The following is an 18,187-nucleotide window of genomic DNA, read 5'->3' as shown; positions in this document are numbered from 1 at the left end:
CTACGGGGACCTGGGCCCAGGGCGGTACAGGCGACGGAACGGATTTCAGTCCCAGCCCTACCAGTTATGACCTGTGTGACCTTGGGCAGCATATTCAGGGGAACGGACGCTATCTTTCAGGGCAGAACTACGGCCTAAACCGCAAATCTGAAGGGCTACTTAGTTCTCTTTTAACTCCTTAACCACTATATATTCTTAGCCAAACATCCAGACACAGTACGCGGCCAACAGAACAATGTCAACTACTTGAAGTCTCTGTCTTGGCTTCCTAGGTGGTTTCGAAGACCAGTTAACTTAAACAATATAAAATATTTAAAAGAATTAGGGATCCCTGGGTGGCGCAGCGGTTTGGCGCCTGCCTTTGGCCCAGGGCGCGATCCTGGAGACCCGGGATCGAATCCCACGTCGGGCTCCCGGTGCATGGAGCCTGCTTCTCCCTCTGCCTGTGTCTCTGCCTCTCTCTCTCTCTCTCTCTCTCTGTGTGACTATCATAAATAAATAAAAAATAATAATAATAAAAGAATTGTCATTAAAAAAAATAATAAAATAAAATATTTAAAAGAATTAAAGGATTACTTAGTCAGGCAATACTCAAAGGATCAAGATAAGAACCTCAGTACATAGTCTACAGTTGCGCAGCTGCCGCGATGATGGGTAAGACGACTTGACGTGTGTGCTTCTCGGAAGGAACGTGTGACCAAATCAGAGTGCGCGGAAAGGTTGACAAGTGCCTCAAACTTAATCCCACTTAAATTAATGTATGTGGGGATTTCAGTGTAAGCATAAGTAAGCTCTGGGCTTGTTTCACTTCTTTTCTGCTTTATTGACATTTCTTTGAAGTCGTTCCTGTAAACATTTCGAGGCTCCCAACCTTTTTCTCGTTCGTATTTCTGCACTGAAAGTGCTCAAGCAAAATCGTGAGATAGCGGTTTCTTTACAAAGGACTCCAAGAGGATTTCCGACACGATCTACATGTACAACCCATGTACAACCCACTTCAGTACCAGCCTTTAGAGGCGATGCATCTACTAGAGAAGAAAAAACTTCCCCAAAAAGTACAATTACAGAAGTAGCAGAACTCTGTCGACCTCCAAATAGTATCCTTTCCTGCTCAAAGATACCTGAAATTCGCTAACAAAGACACTGGTTCAGATTTTCTTTCTGTACTTACATTAAAATCTAAGTAGCATGAGAAGAGGCAAAGCCATGACACGAACTCAAGGAATGATATCGATAATAGATAACTAGTAAGTTCCTTATGATACTGTCAACAAAACGATGGACAAATTTGTCTAAGGCCCCTTTATCTGAAAGGGGAGAGTGTAAATACAGAGAATTAAAAATAGAAACAGTTTTTGAATAAAGGCAAGGACTGATATCAATGAATAAAAACTGTTTTGCCGGACAAAACGACAAAACACCAAGAAGTGGCGAGGACTTTAACTATACATCTTCAAAATAAAATGTATAAGCTAAAGATTGAAAATATATTACGTAAATGAAAATAAATTGATATAAACAGGTACAGATTAATCAAATGAGAGAAATCACCTAATGACCACTAGAACAAATTAAACATATATACACAGTTGATTCTCAGTATTTATGGAAGTTTCTTTTTTTTGTTTAAGATTTTATTTATTTATTCATGAGAGACACAGAGAGGCAGAGACACAGGCAGAGGGAGAAGCAGGCTCCCTGCGGGGAGCCTCATGCGGGACTCGATCTCAGGACCCCGGGGTCATGCCCTGAGCTCCACCGCTGGGCCCCCCGGGCGTCCCCATGGTAGTTAACTTCTATAAAGTTGCTGAACACTTCAACTTAGCAAATACAGATTCAGTGCTCTTGGGAAGATCTAGAATTGGTTCCTGTGCACTCGAGTCACAAATCTTTTGTCAACCAATCGACCTACGACCCTGTGTTTGGTGTGTTTCAGTTTAAATGCACCGTAACATCTATCGCCAATTCAGTAATACAACTCACAGCCAATTGCGTTACGACGCGTGCCTGAACACTGTTCATCTAACATACACTTTTTCTCCATAAGGCACGTGATAGCTGGGAACGTGCATGTCAGATGACTCAAATATTTTGCAGCTCTCTGCATGTCCGTGAATGATCCAGAAGGCACCATGAGTGTTGATTTAGGGGTTACAAAGAATTTTTTAGTTAGTATGCAAATTCACAAATATAGAACCTGTGAGTAATGCATATTGACTATGCTTGGATTTTGGCGTTGGTTTTAGTGCTAACTTGTACGACTCTAGGTTAACGGCACAAGTTCATTTCCCTTACCTAGAAGATTTAGATGATATATCAGAACATCCCTAAATTCCTTGTCACGTCTGAATTTCTTAGAACCCAGGATCTATCTAAATCGAGCCATACGGCATATCAGGTCCTGCATAATCAAACTTTTCTTAGCTATCTACGCTTGTTTTCTTCTGCCCTGAAACTTAGTACCTTTGATAAAGGAATGACGTATTGATTTCCACCCGCCAGTCATCACGCACTCTCACGCTCCCTTACCTCTAACCCATCCATTTTTCCATCCCTCCCATCATCATGCATTAATCATGCATCTAATGGTGTTGGAGATACGGAGATTGACAAGGTGGATTCAGATCCCCACCCTCTGGTGATCATATTTTAGTGAGAGAGACAGTAACTTTGCAAATGAGCAGACCCATAACGTAAATTCCAGTAGTCACGAGTGCAATAAACTGACACAAAACAGAATAATGGCTTATAGACAATTGTAGAGAAGAAAATATTTTCAGTAGCTACCAGGCAAGGACTTTTTAAGGAGGCAATGATTAAGCGGAGACCCAAATGAAAGGAGAGGAACAAAAGCATAGATTTAGGGCTAGAAGAGCCCCCGTGGCACATGCTACAACATCGAGTAACCTTGGTATTTCCAAGGAAAAGAAAGAAATCCAAAGAGGCTGGCTTAGAGGGGGTGAGAAGGAGCTTGGGACCAGTCTTGGGTTGACTTGGTCCATGATCACCGAGTCTGGTTTTTATTTTAGGTGTGATAGAAAACTCTTGAAAGAATTTTTTTAAGATTGATTTATTTATTTGAGAGAGAGAGAGAGAGCACACATATGCAGGGAGAGGGGCTGCGGGAGAGGGGGAGAGCCTCAAGCAGACTCCCCACTGAGGGCAGACCTGATATGGGGTCCACCTCACAACCTTGAGCCCAAATCAAGAGTTGGCCACTTAATCGACCCAGAGGCGCAGCGTCCCCTCCTTCCCTGCCTCCCTGCCCCCTGCCCCCCAGCCAAAAGAACGGAAGCACAGTGTTACGACCTAACTGACATCGTAAAAGGGTCCGTGTGGCTGCCGTGTGGAGATCAGGATATATGGGGCAAGAGTAGAGACGTGAAGGTCTCCCCACGTTCCGAGAGAACGGGCAGCAGCGGGGAGCAGAGCGGTCGGAAAGCTGGGATTCAGCGATCCTGTGTGGGGCTTTGCTGGAGACGAGGCGAATGAAACACCCTAATTGACTGGCCTCGGGGTTTAAGAGAAAAAGTGGCATCAGCGCTCTTCCTGGAGTCAGCAGTGACACTGACATAGTGAATCCTTCACTGGGAGACTGAGGAAGACGGGCCAGTGAGCAGGACAAGACCTTCCAGGGTTTGGTCCTGGTCATTTGAAGATCGGGGGCCTGTCAGATATTTAAGTATGTCCAGTTTATGAGCAGAGGAGCAGAGACATAAGGAAATGGCAGCAAGATGAAGAAGGACACGCCAGCAAGACGGAGAAAGGCTCCTAGAGACCGTAGGTAAGACGTGCCGTCAGCCGAGCATGACAGGACTTCTCCTGGATCCCAAACCTTAGGAATAACCTTTCCATTCGCTCAATCAACGAATCTTTATCAAGCAGCCACTCCGTGTGGGGCGCGGGTCTGAGTGCTGCCCGCCTGCCTGCCCCTCCGCTGGCCGATTTTCGGAGACTCTGGCGGTGACGACGCTGGCGCTGAGCAGAACGCCGCGCACCAGCTAAGGCTTCTGCGGCTCCGGACCGAACCTCAGGTCTCAGATGCTCGGAATGGGGCCTCAGGGGCGCCCGCTGCGCCGTGTCGGGAACGGACCAGTCCACAGACACCGAATCATACCTTGAAAGGCAGGTCAGCTCTTGACCATTCGCAACATCAGAAGATACGAGGAACGCAGTCCTTGGGCAGACAAGTCTCCGCTGAACCAGTTATTTGGTTCTTTTTTTTTTTTAAAGACTTATTTATTTATTTATTTATTTATTTATTTATTTATTTATTTATGATAGACACAGAGAGAGAGGGAGGCAGAGACCCAGGAGGAGGGAGAAGCAGGCTCCATGCAGGGAGCCCGACGTGGGACTCGATCCCGTGACTCCAGGATCATGCCCCGGGCCAAAGGCAGGTGCTAAACTGCTGAGCCACCCGGGGATCCCCCAGTTATTTGGTTCTAAACAGCAGGGGAGTCCTGCCCAGTTAGTTCACCGTGGGCAATCAGGGGGCCTATTCGAGCAACGTCCGCAATATCATCAATCCGGCAAAATAACAACATTCAAACATGAATCAAACGATCTCAAGAACCGCAGTTGCCGAAAATACGAAATATTATCTGGCAGAGGAGCAGGTAGCACAACGTGACGCTCCTGTAAGAGAAGACCGTTCTTTTGCCCTAAAAGGCGGTACGTCGGGGACACCAAGCGGCCCGTGCGAAGGGGCAGAGGTCAGGGCCCAGGAGGCGGGCGATGCCCTGGGCCTGTGGGCCGGGCCTGGGTTGTCCCGGTGCTTCTGCGGTGGGGACACAGGCCCCCCCATGCACGGCCTCGGGCCAAGCACACCCTGGCTCGGGGCGGGGGAGCCCGCCTGCCCCCCGATGGCTCGGCCAGAGGATCCACCGTCTAATCAGTGAAGAAGCAGTCCCCAGTTACGGCATCTGGGTCCCTAAGCGCTGTCGGAAGCCGCCACCACCGTCTCGTCACTGCTATCCCCGTGGCCCAGGGTCCTCTGGTGTAAGCACACTCGGGAGTTCGCCACAAGCGCCCTCTGACACCTAATCCAGCTCTCCGGGCCGCGTGACAGTGACTCACGGCCGCTCGGGAGCCGGGCCTTGGCTCCAGACTCTGACTGACCTTTGGTTTATTGGCCCCTCATCGAACGTGCTGGTGGTGCCCTCGCCTCCCAGCTGTCTACTTCGGAGGAAATCGAAAGCAAAAAACACTTAAATCTCTATTTCTGACATAACCAGCTTTCTGCAGAATGGTAAAAAAAAAAAAAAAGAGGCAAGAGACGGATCTCCTCCATAATGACGAGGACAACAGAAAAAGGACCGTCCGTCCGCCTTCTCCCCTCCTAGCTTAGAAGACACAGAAAGTCCCACTAGCTAATGGGCGCTGTGCAACAAGCCTGTGCATTTGCCAGAAGAAACTACTGTCAGGACTTCAAACATTCTGATTCCGATTGCCCAGATAATGTAAACTCACTTTAATCTTCTTGAAAATGTCTGCAACAGGAGGAGAGAAGAAGAAGAAGAAGAAGGAAAAAACCCTCTTTCACTGTTGATGTCACCTCTTAAGGGCCCCCCTCCCCGTGCTCCTTCGCTGATGGAGAGGCTGGTGCCGTCTGGGCCTCCGTCTGGGCCTCCGCTTGTTTACCGAGGGTCCCCTTAGGTGGCCTGTGGTTTCGGGGCGCGGGGGGTTACCTCGAAGGCCTGGAAAGTCAGTCCCACGTAGTAGTCCTCCGACACCGTTATTTTCCACACACATTCCTTCATGGGCCTGTAGTCATCAGGGTAATTCGGGGACTGAATCTGCCCCTCGTGCTTGCGGATCTCGCCTCCGCAGATTGCTGGGGGCGGAAACAAACACGTAAATAAACCCATAAATAAACGTTGCGTTTTCGCTTCCTTCTGAGAATGACATTTGAGTCTAGTGCCTGTAGCTGAGTTTGTAAAGACCAGGCTATTAAAAAAAAAAAAAAAAAATCAAAGTTGGCTGGTTGTACTGTGATAAATATTTAGATGGAAGGAGCCTCGCCAGTTAACTATAAATATTAGAATACAGCACGGGAATGCACGATTGCATATTTTTTTTGACTTTTGAGGAGCCTGGAGATCTGCGGGTGCCCCCTGCGTGCACCCACCCCCTGCGTGCTGCTGTCCTATCACGAGCTGTAGGATCCCCCGGGCTGGTTCTTACCGTCTTCTGAGCTCAGGCAAGGCAGCAGCTCGGGGAGTCGCCCCGGGCCCCGGGCCCCCCTGCGGCCCCACAGCCCCGCTCCAGGGAGGCAGGAGGCTGGCCTCCAGCCCGAGGCCCGGGGGAGCAGAGGCAGCCCCGGGAGGCCGCTGCGGCCGTCACCTGGCCGGCGAGGGCTCCGGGGGGCACAGGCCGAGCCAAGCAGCAGTGGCCCCCAGTGCTGCCCCCCCAGGCAGGCGCCCCAGGACCGCGCCCAAGCACCTCCTGTGCAGCTCCCTGTAGCGGGGAGCTTGGGCAGCGGGGGCACCAAATACCCACAGACTTTAATACCTTCATGGAAAGAAATGCAAAGCTGAGAGCTCTTGCCCACCCCCCACACACCAGATGTCACCCGGGGGCTGGGACCAGAAGGAGCTTCTTCTTACGATTTTAATTCACCGAGTACTTGTCATGGGGTCGCTCTGGTGACGGCGGGGACAGCTCCAGAGCGCCCGGGACCGCAGAGAGCCCTCGGGGAGCCCATGTACCTCGGGGGGCGGGGGGGGGAGGCCTACTTGCCTTCGTAGGCCGCGGCGAAGCCCTTGCCCACCCAGTTACTGCTGCTGCGAAACTCGATCCACATCCTGCTGTCCGTGGAGGCGAGGACTTCAGGCAACTTGTCCCCACAGAACCTACCTGAAAGCAATAAGAGGACACAGAGACTCCTAAACACGCCCCGCGGACGGGCTTCTGCCCCAGCTGCAAGTCACATAAAAGAAACCCCATCGGGCTCCTGGGCTCCGTCCCCAGGGCCTGGGCTCCAAGTGGCCTTGGCGGCCCCGTCCTGCAGCGGATGAGGTGAGGGGTCCCTGCGGGTCTGCCCTGAGGACGCGAGCACTTGCCATCCTCAGGGGCGAGCGGGCCACCACGGCTGCCCGGAGGATCGGCAAGCGGCCGGTGCCGAGGGCAGGCCCGGAACGGGTCACGGCTTCCAGGCAAGGCCGGGGCTGCTCCGTCCCCCCGAGGAGGGGGTGTACCCACCCGGACACGTGGGCTCCAGGTGCATCGTGGCAGGGGAGCTACTTGCTTAGGGGCGTGGGGGCCCCAAGTGGGTGCTGCACCTGCTGGGCCGGGCAGCCCTCCTGGGCGAGCGTGGCCCCGGCCGCAGGGCATCACACCCTCACCCCCCAGAAGAATCGGAGGCTGCCGGCGGGCTTGCCCTCGTGCTCTGAATTCTCGCACGACCACAGAAGGGTGAGATCTGCCCACCCCCGGGAAATCAGTTTCCACCAATACCGCATGGTCACCATTTCTGCCCCCGAGCCCCCGGCAGCGAGGTCATTCGTAGCTTAAGTAGAAGGCAAAGAGGGGTCAACCCAAAGGAAACTGCTGCCGGCAGCCAACAGGTGACCAAGTGCTCTCCCGGGTGGCACAGTCCCCTCGGGGCACGGGACGAGCCGTCCCTGAGGCTGCGGGTGCGCGTGGAAGGCCAGGGGCCTGGTAGCAGGTGGCCTCCCACGCAGAGCGCATGGAGGGGCACCTGAGCCTCCACCAGCAAGGGACCCGAGCTGCCTGTGACAGCTGCGCTTCGAGGAACAGGCCTCGGGATGGGGGGGCGGCCCCGCGACAGCTGGGCCACAGGGCACCGGGCGCTGGCCCACTCCCCGGGCACGCGGGTGCAAGGCGTTCCAAACACAGGTGTGCTCCAACATTTAGCTTTCGTTTGGGTTCTTCGATGGGAGTTTAATGAAACGTTCTCTTCGGAACACACGCACACATACTACAGATCGCTTCGCCCAGGCTACGAAAGCCAACGCTCGAGGCCACGTTCTCCTCAATCTGACTTATCGAATTCGCTCAATTACTTTTTTCGTATTTTTAAACATTTCTGGATCTCGTGGACTTACTAAGGCTTTATTTACTTATTTACTTATTTATTTATAAGTTTAAAAATTATTTTATTATTTTATTATTTTTTTTTTACTAAGGCTTTTAATACACTTTTTAATACGACACTGTCCATTCAGCAGCTTTCGGATGTTAAGGAAAAAAGAAGATCTGTGCGTCACCTAAACACAGCTGAGCAAAGCTGCTTCTAAAAATAAAGGAAAAGTTGCCATTTCAAAAAAATAAAAAATAAAATCAATGTGGGAGCCGATGCTTACGTGCTCACAACGGCTCTCACCGTTAAGTAAAGCAGAGGGCAGCCCCAGGGTGGCTCCTGCGAGTTACTGGTGCGGTCTGTGGTCACACTTGGCAGCGGACTTTTGGGAGCACCAAATCTGAGCTACGGTTTACGACACAGAGCACGAATGTCTCTTCTCGGCCACAAAAAGTCTCTGGGAAGCAACGCTGTGACGTCGACAGTGAGAGCGGACACGCGTGGCCTAAGAAATCAGCCAACACGGCCCCAACGGCTCACATTCCACTGCCTTGGCAAACCGAGCAAAACACACCCATGCACACCCGCATCATTTACCTCATTAGAGCAATGATTATCGAATTAAAAATATATGTGAACGCTATTCTGAATCATTATATTCAGACCCAAGCACCTCCCCACAATCTAAGCTACTTTAAAAATCAATCTATTGATTTGACTGTATTTTGCTGTGGTTGAAAAGAGAATAATACAAATTAAAATGTGGGCCACATACATTTTTCAGTCTAAGGTGACTCTTGAAAGAATCTACTCTCGAGGACCGAGCATGGGCATGCCCACATCTCTTACCAAGGAGAGGTGATTTCCTCCAGTACCCATCTCTCACTTCAATGTAGTCATACCAGCACAAGCTGCTTTTGTATAGGTCCATTGTGGTAAAATTTAAAACAATCTGCAAATCGGAGCAAAATGACACAAAAAATGTGAAATGATTGTAACTGCACACGGGCTATTTGATCCCTAGAGATGAGGAACCCAGGACTGCTAAGAAAACAGATTCATAGCTAATGCTTTTTTTTTTCTATTAGTATTCCCTTAACATGTTTCTTAACAAACACCTCAAAAAAAGAAAATATTTTCTTGTTCTCATTAATGTTTGACAATATAGGAGCACAACGGCAGTAGTTAAAACTAAACATTTTAGCAAGTAAACCAGAGGTTCTATAAAGGCAATTTAAACAATTCTGAAATAAACAGAAATCTTTATTCAAATAGTTTATTTTGAATTTTTAAAAGATAAACATGACTTAAGCCATGAGAAATTCCGGTTTTGCCATGAATGTCTTCTTTTTAATAATTTATTTCAAAGACAACCAGTCAGACACGTATAATTACATTAAAAATTACCACCATATGCCATATTCCAAGAACATAATATCATTGTGTATGTTGAAATGTTTTAAATACAGCTCTAAAATCTGAATTTATCCATGTAACTATAATCAAAGGCAGATGTCACTGTGCTTCTCTAGATCCAAGAATATATAATTCAACGATCTTTCAAGTTATAAGGTCTTGCACATGACCCCTTATTGTGTACTTTGTTTTGAAATGATGCCGCTCTTTGTCAAGATAATTCAGATAATTCAAGAACAACTCTGGGAAAGACAATTTTCTTACCTCTTTATAAAGAGTCTTTATTTTTCAAATAATTAACTATTTTTCTACTTGATTACACCAAAAGGAGAGCCAAACTAGCATGAGAAATATACCTATCTGAAGTAAAATTCATTTGGAAAATAATGTGCTTTTTTATATTCAAAAACTCATTCTAACTCTATTCTGCTTAAAATATCTAAGATGCTTAAGGTGTGCAGTGAATCTGTTTTTTACTCTGGAAGCAGGAATGGTCTTTGGCCCAAAACAGCAAATTATGAGTATTTTAAATAAATGCTTCTAATATAAAACTTCAGTTTGTGAGAATATTTAAAGAATCCTTTGGTGACAATATAAAAATCTGAATTTGTATGTAAGAGAACTCTCAAGCTCAAGAACTGAGTAAAATATATGGATAATCAATCAATGCTGAATCCATATTCCAGAAAAGTACTGCCGTTATTCGTGTTAGAAAATGTACGCTTCTCCCCTTTCTTGAACACAATATAATCAACAGGCATGTACGTGCTAATTACGGCAAATCAATTCTTAACTAGCTTACTTCTTATAAGAATGAAGACCCAGCATAACAATAAATATGTCTCACGGCATCTTGCATCCCTGCAACAATGATGGTAACCAACGGAGCTGTACACCGGAGCTGGGTATAACTGCCCATGAAAATAGTCATTTATGGAGACAGAAACTAAGAATTCATCTAACTACGATGAAAGTCAGCTGTACCCTATGATGGCATTAACATCTCACCATTAAATTCAACCTTTTCCAGTTTTTTTAAACATGTACTTTCTTGACTCCAAAGAGAGGAGGTCTACTCTACCAAGGACGTGAAAACAGAGGCACACTGTTTCGTTTTGTTTTTTTTTTATGTAACCCAAGAGGTACAGCATAACTTGCTTTTGTTTAGTGAAGTTGTTCATTTATTTCTGTCTACCTTATTTATAGTTTCTCTTCTTTCCTTTTTTCTTTTCCTTCAACTAATTTTATTATTCCAAATACTCTCAAAAATGTTTACAAAAATTCTCACAATATCCAAGGACACAGGACTGGTCTTTTTTTTTTTTTTTTTTTCTTTCTTTCTTTCTTTTGCAGTAATCCTCCACACTTGATTATCAAAAATGCATGGTTTGTAAACACGTTTTCTGAAGTTTCCAATATGTTTTCTCCTCCATCTCTGAATACCAATGCAATATTAGGTTATTCTTTTGACAACATTGGGAAATGATTTCTGGTTTTTCTCCTTAAGTTTGTATTTTCTTTAAGCCTGCTACAAATGGGGAATACTACGACTGCTCGATCTTGGGTTTCATTTTGCATTTGTATTCTCTCTAGAGCAACCATCAAGGATTTGAGTCCATATGATCATACAAGCACTGTTGTTATAGCAGAGATGGAAAAGTAGAATTTAGACACAAACAGTAGATCTCAAGGCTCATTGTGTGGCTTCCTTCTTAGATTTAAAGGTGAGTTTTACAGTGAGGTGCAAATAGCTTCACTTCCTCTTCTACGAGGAAAAAAAAATCAGCTAACTTAGAACTATGCGTATCATCAACTTATGCTTACATTTAGAACAATGTGGTTGGATTGCTAACAAGTAGTTAATATTTGAAGTTTGGGACACACACACACACACACACAAACACACTCACACACACAGTTGGAAGGGGGATAACTCTAAACAGAAAAGTTTCCTATCTTGTTTTTAATCTTCTATTTTAAACGCCAGGCACCGTGGAGGAACAAAACTGGCCTACTTTAATATAAAACACAGAGTCCTTTGGAAGCAGAAAATGTAATAAAGATAGGTTTTCTAAAATCAAATCTTAGGGCTCTGACACAGAAGTAAAATGCTGGCCTTTGACTAAGGTTGCTAGCAGAATCAACTTGAATTACAAATCAAAAGCACTTGGAAAATATTTGGTTGTCTCATGTTAGGCTATTTTATGTAAATGTGATGCATCTTTTTAAGAATGATGAAATTAAAACTAGTAGCACAATTATAGAAACGTTTACTTCTTATGGTGAGTAGCAATGTACAGTTATCAATTTAAAATTAATCGTGGCTCAGGACGCCTGGGTGGCCTTCGGCTCAGGTCTTGATCCCACGGGGGAGCCTGCCTCTCCCTCTGCCTGTGTCTCTGCCTCTCTCTGTGTGTCTCCGTGAATAAATCAGTTAAAATTTCAAAAAAACGTTAATCACGGCTCCCTTGGAACATGAGATTGAAGGAGATGCGAAGAACAATTCTAGAATTTCCTACGATCTGTTATGAGGCTTAGTTGCTATTCTGCAAAGTTAAATTGATGTAATTGCTGTGGAGACTTTATTAAAACTTTGTTATACAGCCCTGCAGAGAGCCACAGCACGCAGAACCTTGAAGAAAGGCAGACCCACAGTCAAGGGCTGGATGTCTGCAAATCTCCAGAGGAAAAGACAATCCAAAAACTATTGTTGGCACAATTAAGACACGACTGAGCACCTAAACCAATTCCATGAGCACTGCAGAAAGACCAATTAGAGTTGGTCTTACAGTGCGAGGATGGGGAAGACACAAGTCTTCGATTAGACTGATGTTATTAAATGGCTCTTTAGAAAGAGATATTAGCATCAAAAGCAGTAGAATAAAATAGATTTCTGGGTCCCAGCCCAAAGAAGTTTGGACAAGCCTATTAATCTCTAGGGAGACTACAGTGTTCTTCTCAGAAATAAGACTAAAAATGAGAAGTAAACTATATTTTATGGATCACATCCAGCTTGCTGGGCCCATTCCTTTGCATATCGTCTATGACGGCGTTCGCAATACAATAGAATGGAATCTTTGGAGCAAACTGTATGACCTGCAAAGCCAGAAATATTTACTGTATTATCCTTTCCAGAAAAAATTGCCAACTCATGGAATAACTGGTCCTAAAGCTTCTGTTCAGCTCTGCATTTTATCATGCTAAAGGGAAAAATTTACATCTTTTTCCTACAACTAGAAGCTATTTATGATTGGGAGTCAGAAAGCCCGAGTCTAAGTTCTAGCTTCTTGGTTTGCTAGTTGACATAAACCCTGTTGGTTTGAATGTATGTTCTTCCCGTAAAACCCCTGGAGGCCATAATATCAAGCTGTTTTCAGCAGAGTTAAATCAGAAGGATTTCACTGGGTAATGTCAGAAAACCACGAAGGCAATCTGAAAGCATTGTTAAGATCCTCATGTATTACCATTTTCATGGTACATATTCAGGCAGCGCTCACAGCATAAATCCTGAAGGCGCTTATGAAAGAAATAAAAGTAGTAACCTGATTTGCTTAATGCAACTATGCTAAGAACATAAAATAATCAGCTTAATTTTAAGATTTCATAGGAAAATCGTCATGTGAAAAGTAAGGGACTCTCACCTTAAAGTCTAAAGACTAGACAGGGGAACCTGGGACCTTGGTTCAAGTCCCTGCCTTAGAACCAACTAGTTATATGACACAGGTAGATCTCTAATTCCAACAGAGATTTACCATACGACAGGTGAAAAACAGGAATGGGCTTATTCTATAAAAGTAATTTCTCTGCTTAAAATTATATGATAATACCTGGATTTTGAAATTTTGGTGTGTCGTCACCAACTACTCACAGGAACATTTTTCATACCTCTCTTTCCTCAGTACCCACTCCACCTCTGTACCTAATCAATTCCTACTTCTGCAGTTCCCCTGACAATGCTCTCTGCCCATCTTCACTTACCGTGTCCTTCAAATCTCTGAATTAACTGCAATAGTTTCACAACCTGTGCTGTGGCTTTCAGTTGCACTCATCTCCAATGCAGCCTAAGCCTATACGGTCACTTTAATCTCATGAGCGTTGGACACCAGTGGTGGACACCCAATCCGGTGTAAATACCTAATCCTGGGCATGATGACTCTAGGGCCATAAATCCACCTGTCCTGCCTCATTTTTCACTACCTCAGACATAGATTCTTCATCCCATTGATGCCTGACTTCTTGCCATGGGGCCCTGAAAACGTACCCCCAATTCCAGCACTCCTTTAGTCAAGGTGTACATACTTCTTCCTGGGACACCACTCTCCCCTTCCCTGTTCCTGGAATCTCTTCACACCTTTCAAAGTCTACATCAAAGGCCTCCATCTCCCAACAAAATCTGAACTCTCCTACCTCAGGAATTCCATCTTGTGTTCTGTGATTTTTCAGAGTTTGGCTATTGTATTATTGGGCCTTGCTCTTGCTAGATGTTTGTAAGTTTTTATTGGCAAAGATTTCTTTCACGTGCCAAAAGATACATTTTTTTTTAACAGAATAGCAGATTTATCTACATACTAATTGCTAAATTTAAGTGGTGCCTTTGGCAACAGAAACACTATATTGTGAATTGACTCCATATGTGTAAAGCACAGATGAGTGATTAAAAAAGAAAATTTTGCAAAATGAAAGCAGTCAAAAGACAGCTCTTAATTGGGCTATTCAGGAAAAGAAAAAAAAATATTAACTCTATTCAAGACAAAAGCAATCTGCCCTTGTTAAAAGATCAGTCCGTTCTGAGAGGAGAGTTCACAAAAAAGTCTTCAGTTTTCTAAAATCTACATTTTAGTATATTTGTTTTTATTTGATCAAACTAAGTGTCATTTTTTTTGGTTCATTCTTCTGAATTTTTGAGAAAAGAAAACATATTCTCTATAACTAAAGAAAATTTTAATGATTAGCTCTACCGAATGCAAGCTGTGTGGTGCTAGGCAGGCTACTCAATCCTTTTTTAGTTCAATTTCTTCACATAAAAAACAGATATAATCATAATACCAAACTCAATGGAGTGTGAGCAGTTTAACACAGTGCCTGGCATAGTAAATACTCAATAAATAATAGTTTCTTAAATTTACAGGATTGAAATATGTCCTCCTACTCCTAATTCATCAGGTTATCCTTAAATATGCATATTGAATTCTAGTGTTACCAGCATTTATGAAATTTTTAGACTTTTTTTTCAATTTTGGTACTATCACTTGACAAAATAACAAATTTTATAATATTCAACTACTCTCATAATACTGGATCAAAACACTTTCAATTTTATAAATTATATAGCTTGCTTTCATTTGATTGACTTTATATAACATCCATGTGTTTATATTCATATGTAAGGCACTTGATAATTTTTTCATGTGTCATGTGTAAGGTATGCTTATCAGAATTTTACTAGTCTAGTAAAATAAATAGAGAGAGATAAAAAAAATGAAGAGTACACATTGTTATGTAATGCACTTGAAACACATTTTATTACATGAGAGAAATCTGAGATTTTAGAATATGAAAAAACTGCCTTGAGAAATCATCTGTAGGCAGGCAGCATCATTTTATAATAACTTCTGTAAACTTATTTTGTATGGTTAGAAGTTATTCAATTTTTTTGCTCATTAAATCACTTTTGATATTTTCAATTTCAGGATTCCACATTAAGAAATATTTCAAAGGAAAGTATTTCTTCAAGTTTTGATTTTTAACCAAGTTAAATATATAGCCAATTGTATACGGTAAAATTACATTATTGTGAATTCAAGTAAAAGAATTCATAATTTCAAACAGAAAAAATACTAGCATATAAAAATATGCTAATTAAAAAAATAACCTGAAGTATAAACTATAGGCAGGGCAAAATGAGCCTTAATGGAAGTCTGAGGTGTGAGAAAAAATAATGAATAAAAATATTTGCTGAATCTTCAAACAAATGCTACCGGGAATGAAGACCAATGTACAAGAGAATGAAGCCAGGCCTTTATCTTAAGCCATGTACAAACATTAATTCAACAATGAATTAAAGACCTAAATGTAAAACCCAAAACTATAAAATAGAAGAAAGCATAGAGGAAAAGCCTCATGATACTGGAACTGGCAATGATTTCTTAGATATGGCACAAAAGCATAGGCAAAACAAACAAACAAAAGCAAAAATAGTTGAGTGGCACTACACAAAACTAAAAAGTTTTTGCAAAGCAAACAATCAACAGAGTAAAAAAGGCAACTATAGAACAGAAGAAAATATTTGCAAATCATACATCTCGTAGGGGGTTAATAGCCAAAATATGTAAAGATCTATAACCCAACAAGAAAAAATAAAATAATCCAACTAACAAATGAGCAAGACACTTGAAGATACATTTCTACAAAGATGATATACAAATGGTCAAGAAGCAGATGAAATGATGGCCAACATCACGAATCATCAGAGAAATGCAAATAAAAACCACAATGAGATATGACCTCCCACCCATGAGGATGGCAACTATCAAAAAACCAAATAATGGGGATCCCTGGGTGACTCAGCGGTTTAGCGCTGGAGTCCTGGGATCGAGTCCCACGTCGGGCTCCCTGCATGGAGCCTGCTTCCCCCTGTGCCTGTGTCTCTGCCTCTCTCTCTCTCTCTCTCTATCTCTGTCTCTCATGAATAAATAAATAAAAAATCTTTAAAAAATACTACATATTGGTGAAGATATGGAGAATTTGAAACCCTTCTACACGCTGGTGGGATTGTAAAATGGTGCAACCGCTATGGAAAACAATATGGAAGTTCTTAAGAAATTAAAAACAGAACTACCAAATTATCCAGCAGTGCATCCAGAGGAACTGAAAGGAAACGGTCTTACAGAGATAGTTACAAACTCATGTTCATAGCACTGTTCACCATAGCCAAAAGGTGGAAGAAACTCAAATGTCTATCAGCGGATGAATGGATAAACAAATGTGGTCTATACCTGCAATGGAATATTATTCAGCCTTAAAAAGGAAGAAAATCCTGTCACATGCTAAAACATGGTTAAACCTTGAGGCCATTATGCTAAATGAAATAAGCCAGTACAGAAGAAACCCAATGCTGTACCCTCCCACTTATGTGGGTATTTAAAGTAGTCAAAGTCGTAGAAACAGAAAGTAGAATGGTGGTTCCCAGGGGACCACTGAGGGGTAGAGAAACAGACATGGTTTATGGGTATGGAGCTTCAGTTTTGCAAAATGGAGAAGCTCTGGAGATCTGTTTCACAACAATGTGAAGGTACTTAACATTGTTAAACTATACACTCAAAAATGGTTAAGACAGGAATTTTTTTTTTTTTAAGACAGGAAATTTTACATGTTTTTTACCACAACAAAAATTTTGATAAATATCCGTATATAACTTAACAAATGTTAACTGAAAAAAACAATATCTCATTTATGTCAGGATGAAACAAACTTAAGGAAAAATAAAAACAATAGCATATAAAATGAAGATAACACACATTGTAACCTCTTTTTTAGAATCTTTCTATGGTTTGGGAGAAGGATAAGGATATCAATTAGACATGACTCTATTAAGAAGGCTGCTAGAAAAAAGGTACCAAATAATAGAATATACATTTAAAACTTTCAAACCAATAGGTAGAAAATAAATGAGATGAGGGAAAACGAAACCATAAATTCAATACACAAAAAGGCAAAAAGTAGAACAAAAGAAACAAAGTGGGACATTTGGATGCAAACAAAAAAATAGTAATTACTGATTACATCAGTAATCACAATAAATGTAACTGCAATAAGCACTAAAGACAAATTAGCCACCATGAATTAAATAAAAATAAAGCCAAATTATTTGCTGTCTATAAGGACATACCCAAGAAACAAGACCACAGAACAAATGAATGTCTAAAGCAAGATGAAGATATAACCAGGGAAGAATACTACTCAAAAGAATGTGTAACCCTATTAATATCAGAGAAAATAGAGTACTAACCTAAATCATAACTAGAGATAAGGAAATACGGCATATCATAACAATTTAATTATCAGAAAGATGTTATAGTCTAAACATAGTATGTATATAATAATATAGAATAAAATATTTTAAATCATAATATTTATTTAAAAAAATAAATACATTTCCTTTTTAAGACTGATTGATTTATCTAGAGAGAGAGAGTGGATGCAGGGGCAGAGGGAGAGGGAGAGAGAGAATCCTAAGCAGGTTCCAGCTCAGAGCAGGACATGTAGCTCCATCTCAGGACCCTGAGATCAAGAAATCACTGAAATCAAGAGTCATATATTTAACTGACTGGGCCCCCAAATACCCCAATTTTAAAGCAATGACTAGACTTCACGAATACTGGTCACTCAAGGTCATACTGCCAGCCTCAATATATTTCAAACACTGACATCTTACAGACTAGAGTCTCTCACTAGACGTGTCTAAAGGAGAAGAGGATAATTGGGAAGAAAATGTATGTTTGCAAATAAGAAAATATATATTACCAAAAAATATGTTAGTTGAGGAAAAATAATAAGAGACAAAGAAGATAATAAAAATTGGAAAATAGCAAAAATACCGTATGTCAAGTTAGTAAAATTCAGATAAAGTAGTTCTTAGAAGAAAATTTATAGCCTTAAAGGTTAGTATTGGAATCAATGTGTTAAACTGCCAACGAAAGAAGTAAAAAAGATCAGAATAAACCCAAA

At 42.7% G+C, this 18,187-nt stretch overlaps 1 protein-coding gene across 1 annotated transcript in view; it reads right to left on the bottom strand.

Moving 5' to 3' along the window:
• The window catches only part of TLL1 (tolloid like 1), a 192,425-nt gene that overhangs the window by 51,212 nt on the left and 123,026 nt on the right, over window positions 1-18,187 (bottom strand). Inside the window, exons 10-12 of the mRNA XM_072773841.1 lie at window positions 8,894-8,996; window positions 6,742-6,858; window positions 5,691-5,836 (exon numbers count right to left, since the gene is read on the bottom strand). Of these exons, the coding sequence (XP_072629942.1) occupies window positions 5,691-5,836; window positions 6,742-6,858; window positions 8,894-8,996 (366 nt within the window). The remainder of the gene's footprint in view (window positions 1-5,690; window positions 5,837-6,741; window positions 6,859-8,893; window positions 8,997-18,187) is intronic.

Source organism: Canis lupus, chromosome 13, assembly GCF_048164855.1.
Source record: "Canis lupus baileyi chromosome 13, mCanLup2.hap1, whole genome shotgun sequence".
Taxonomy (NCBI): Eukaryota; Metazoa; Chordata; class Mammalia; order Carnivora; family Canidae; genus Canis; species Canis lupus.
The sequence above is the reverse complement of the archived record's forward strand: the minus strand, read 5'-3'. Positions and strand labels throughout refer to the sequence as shown.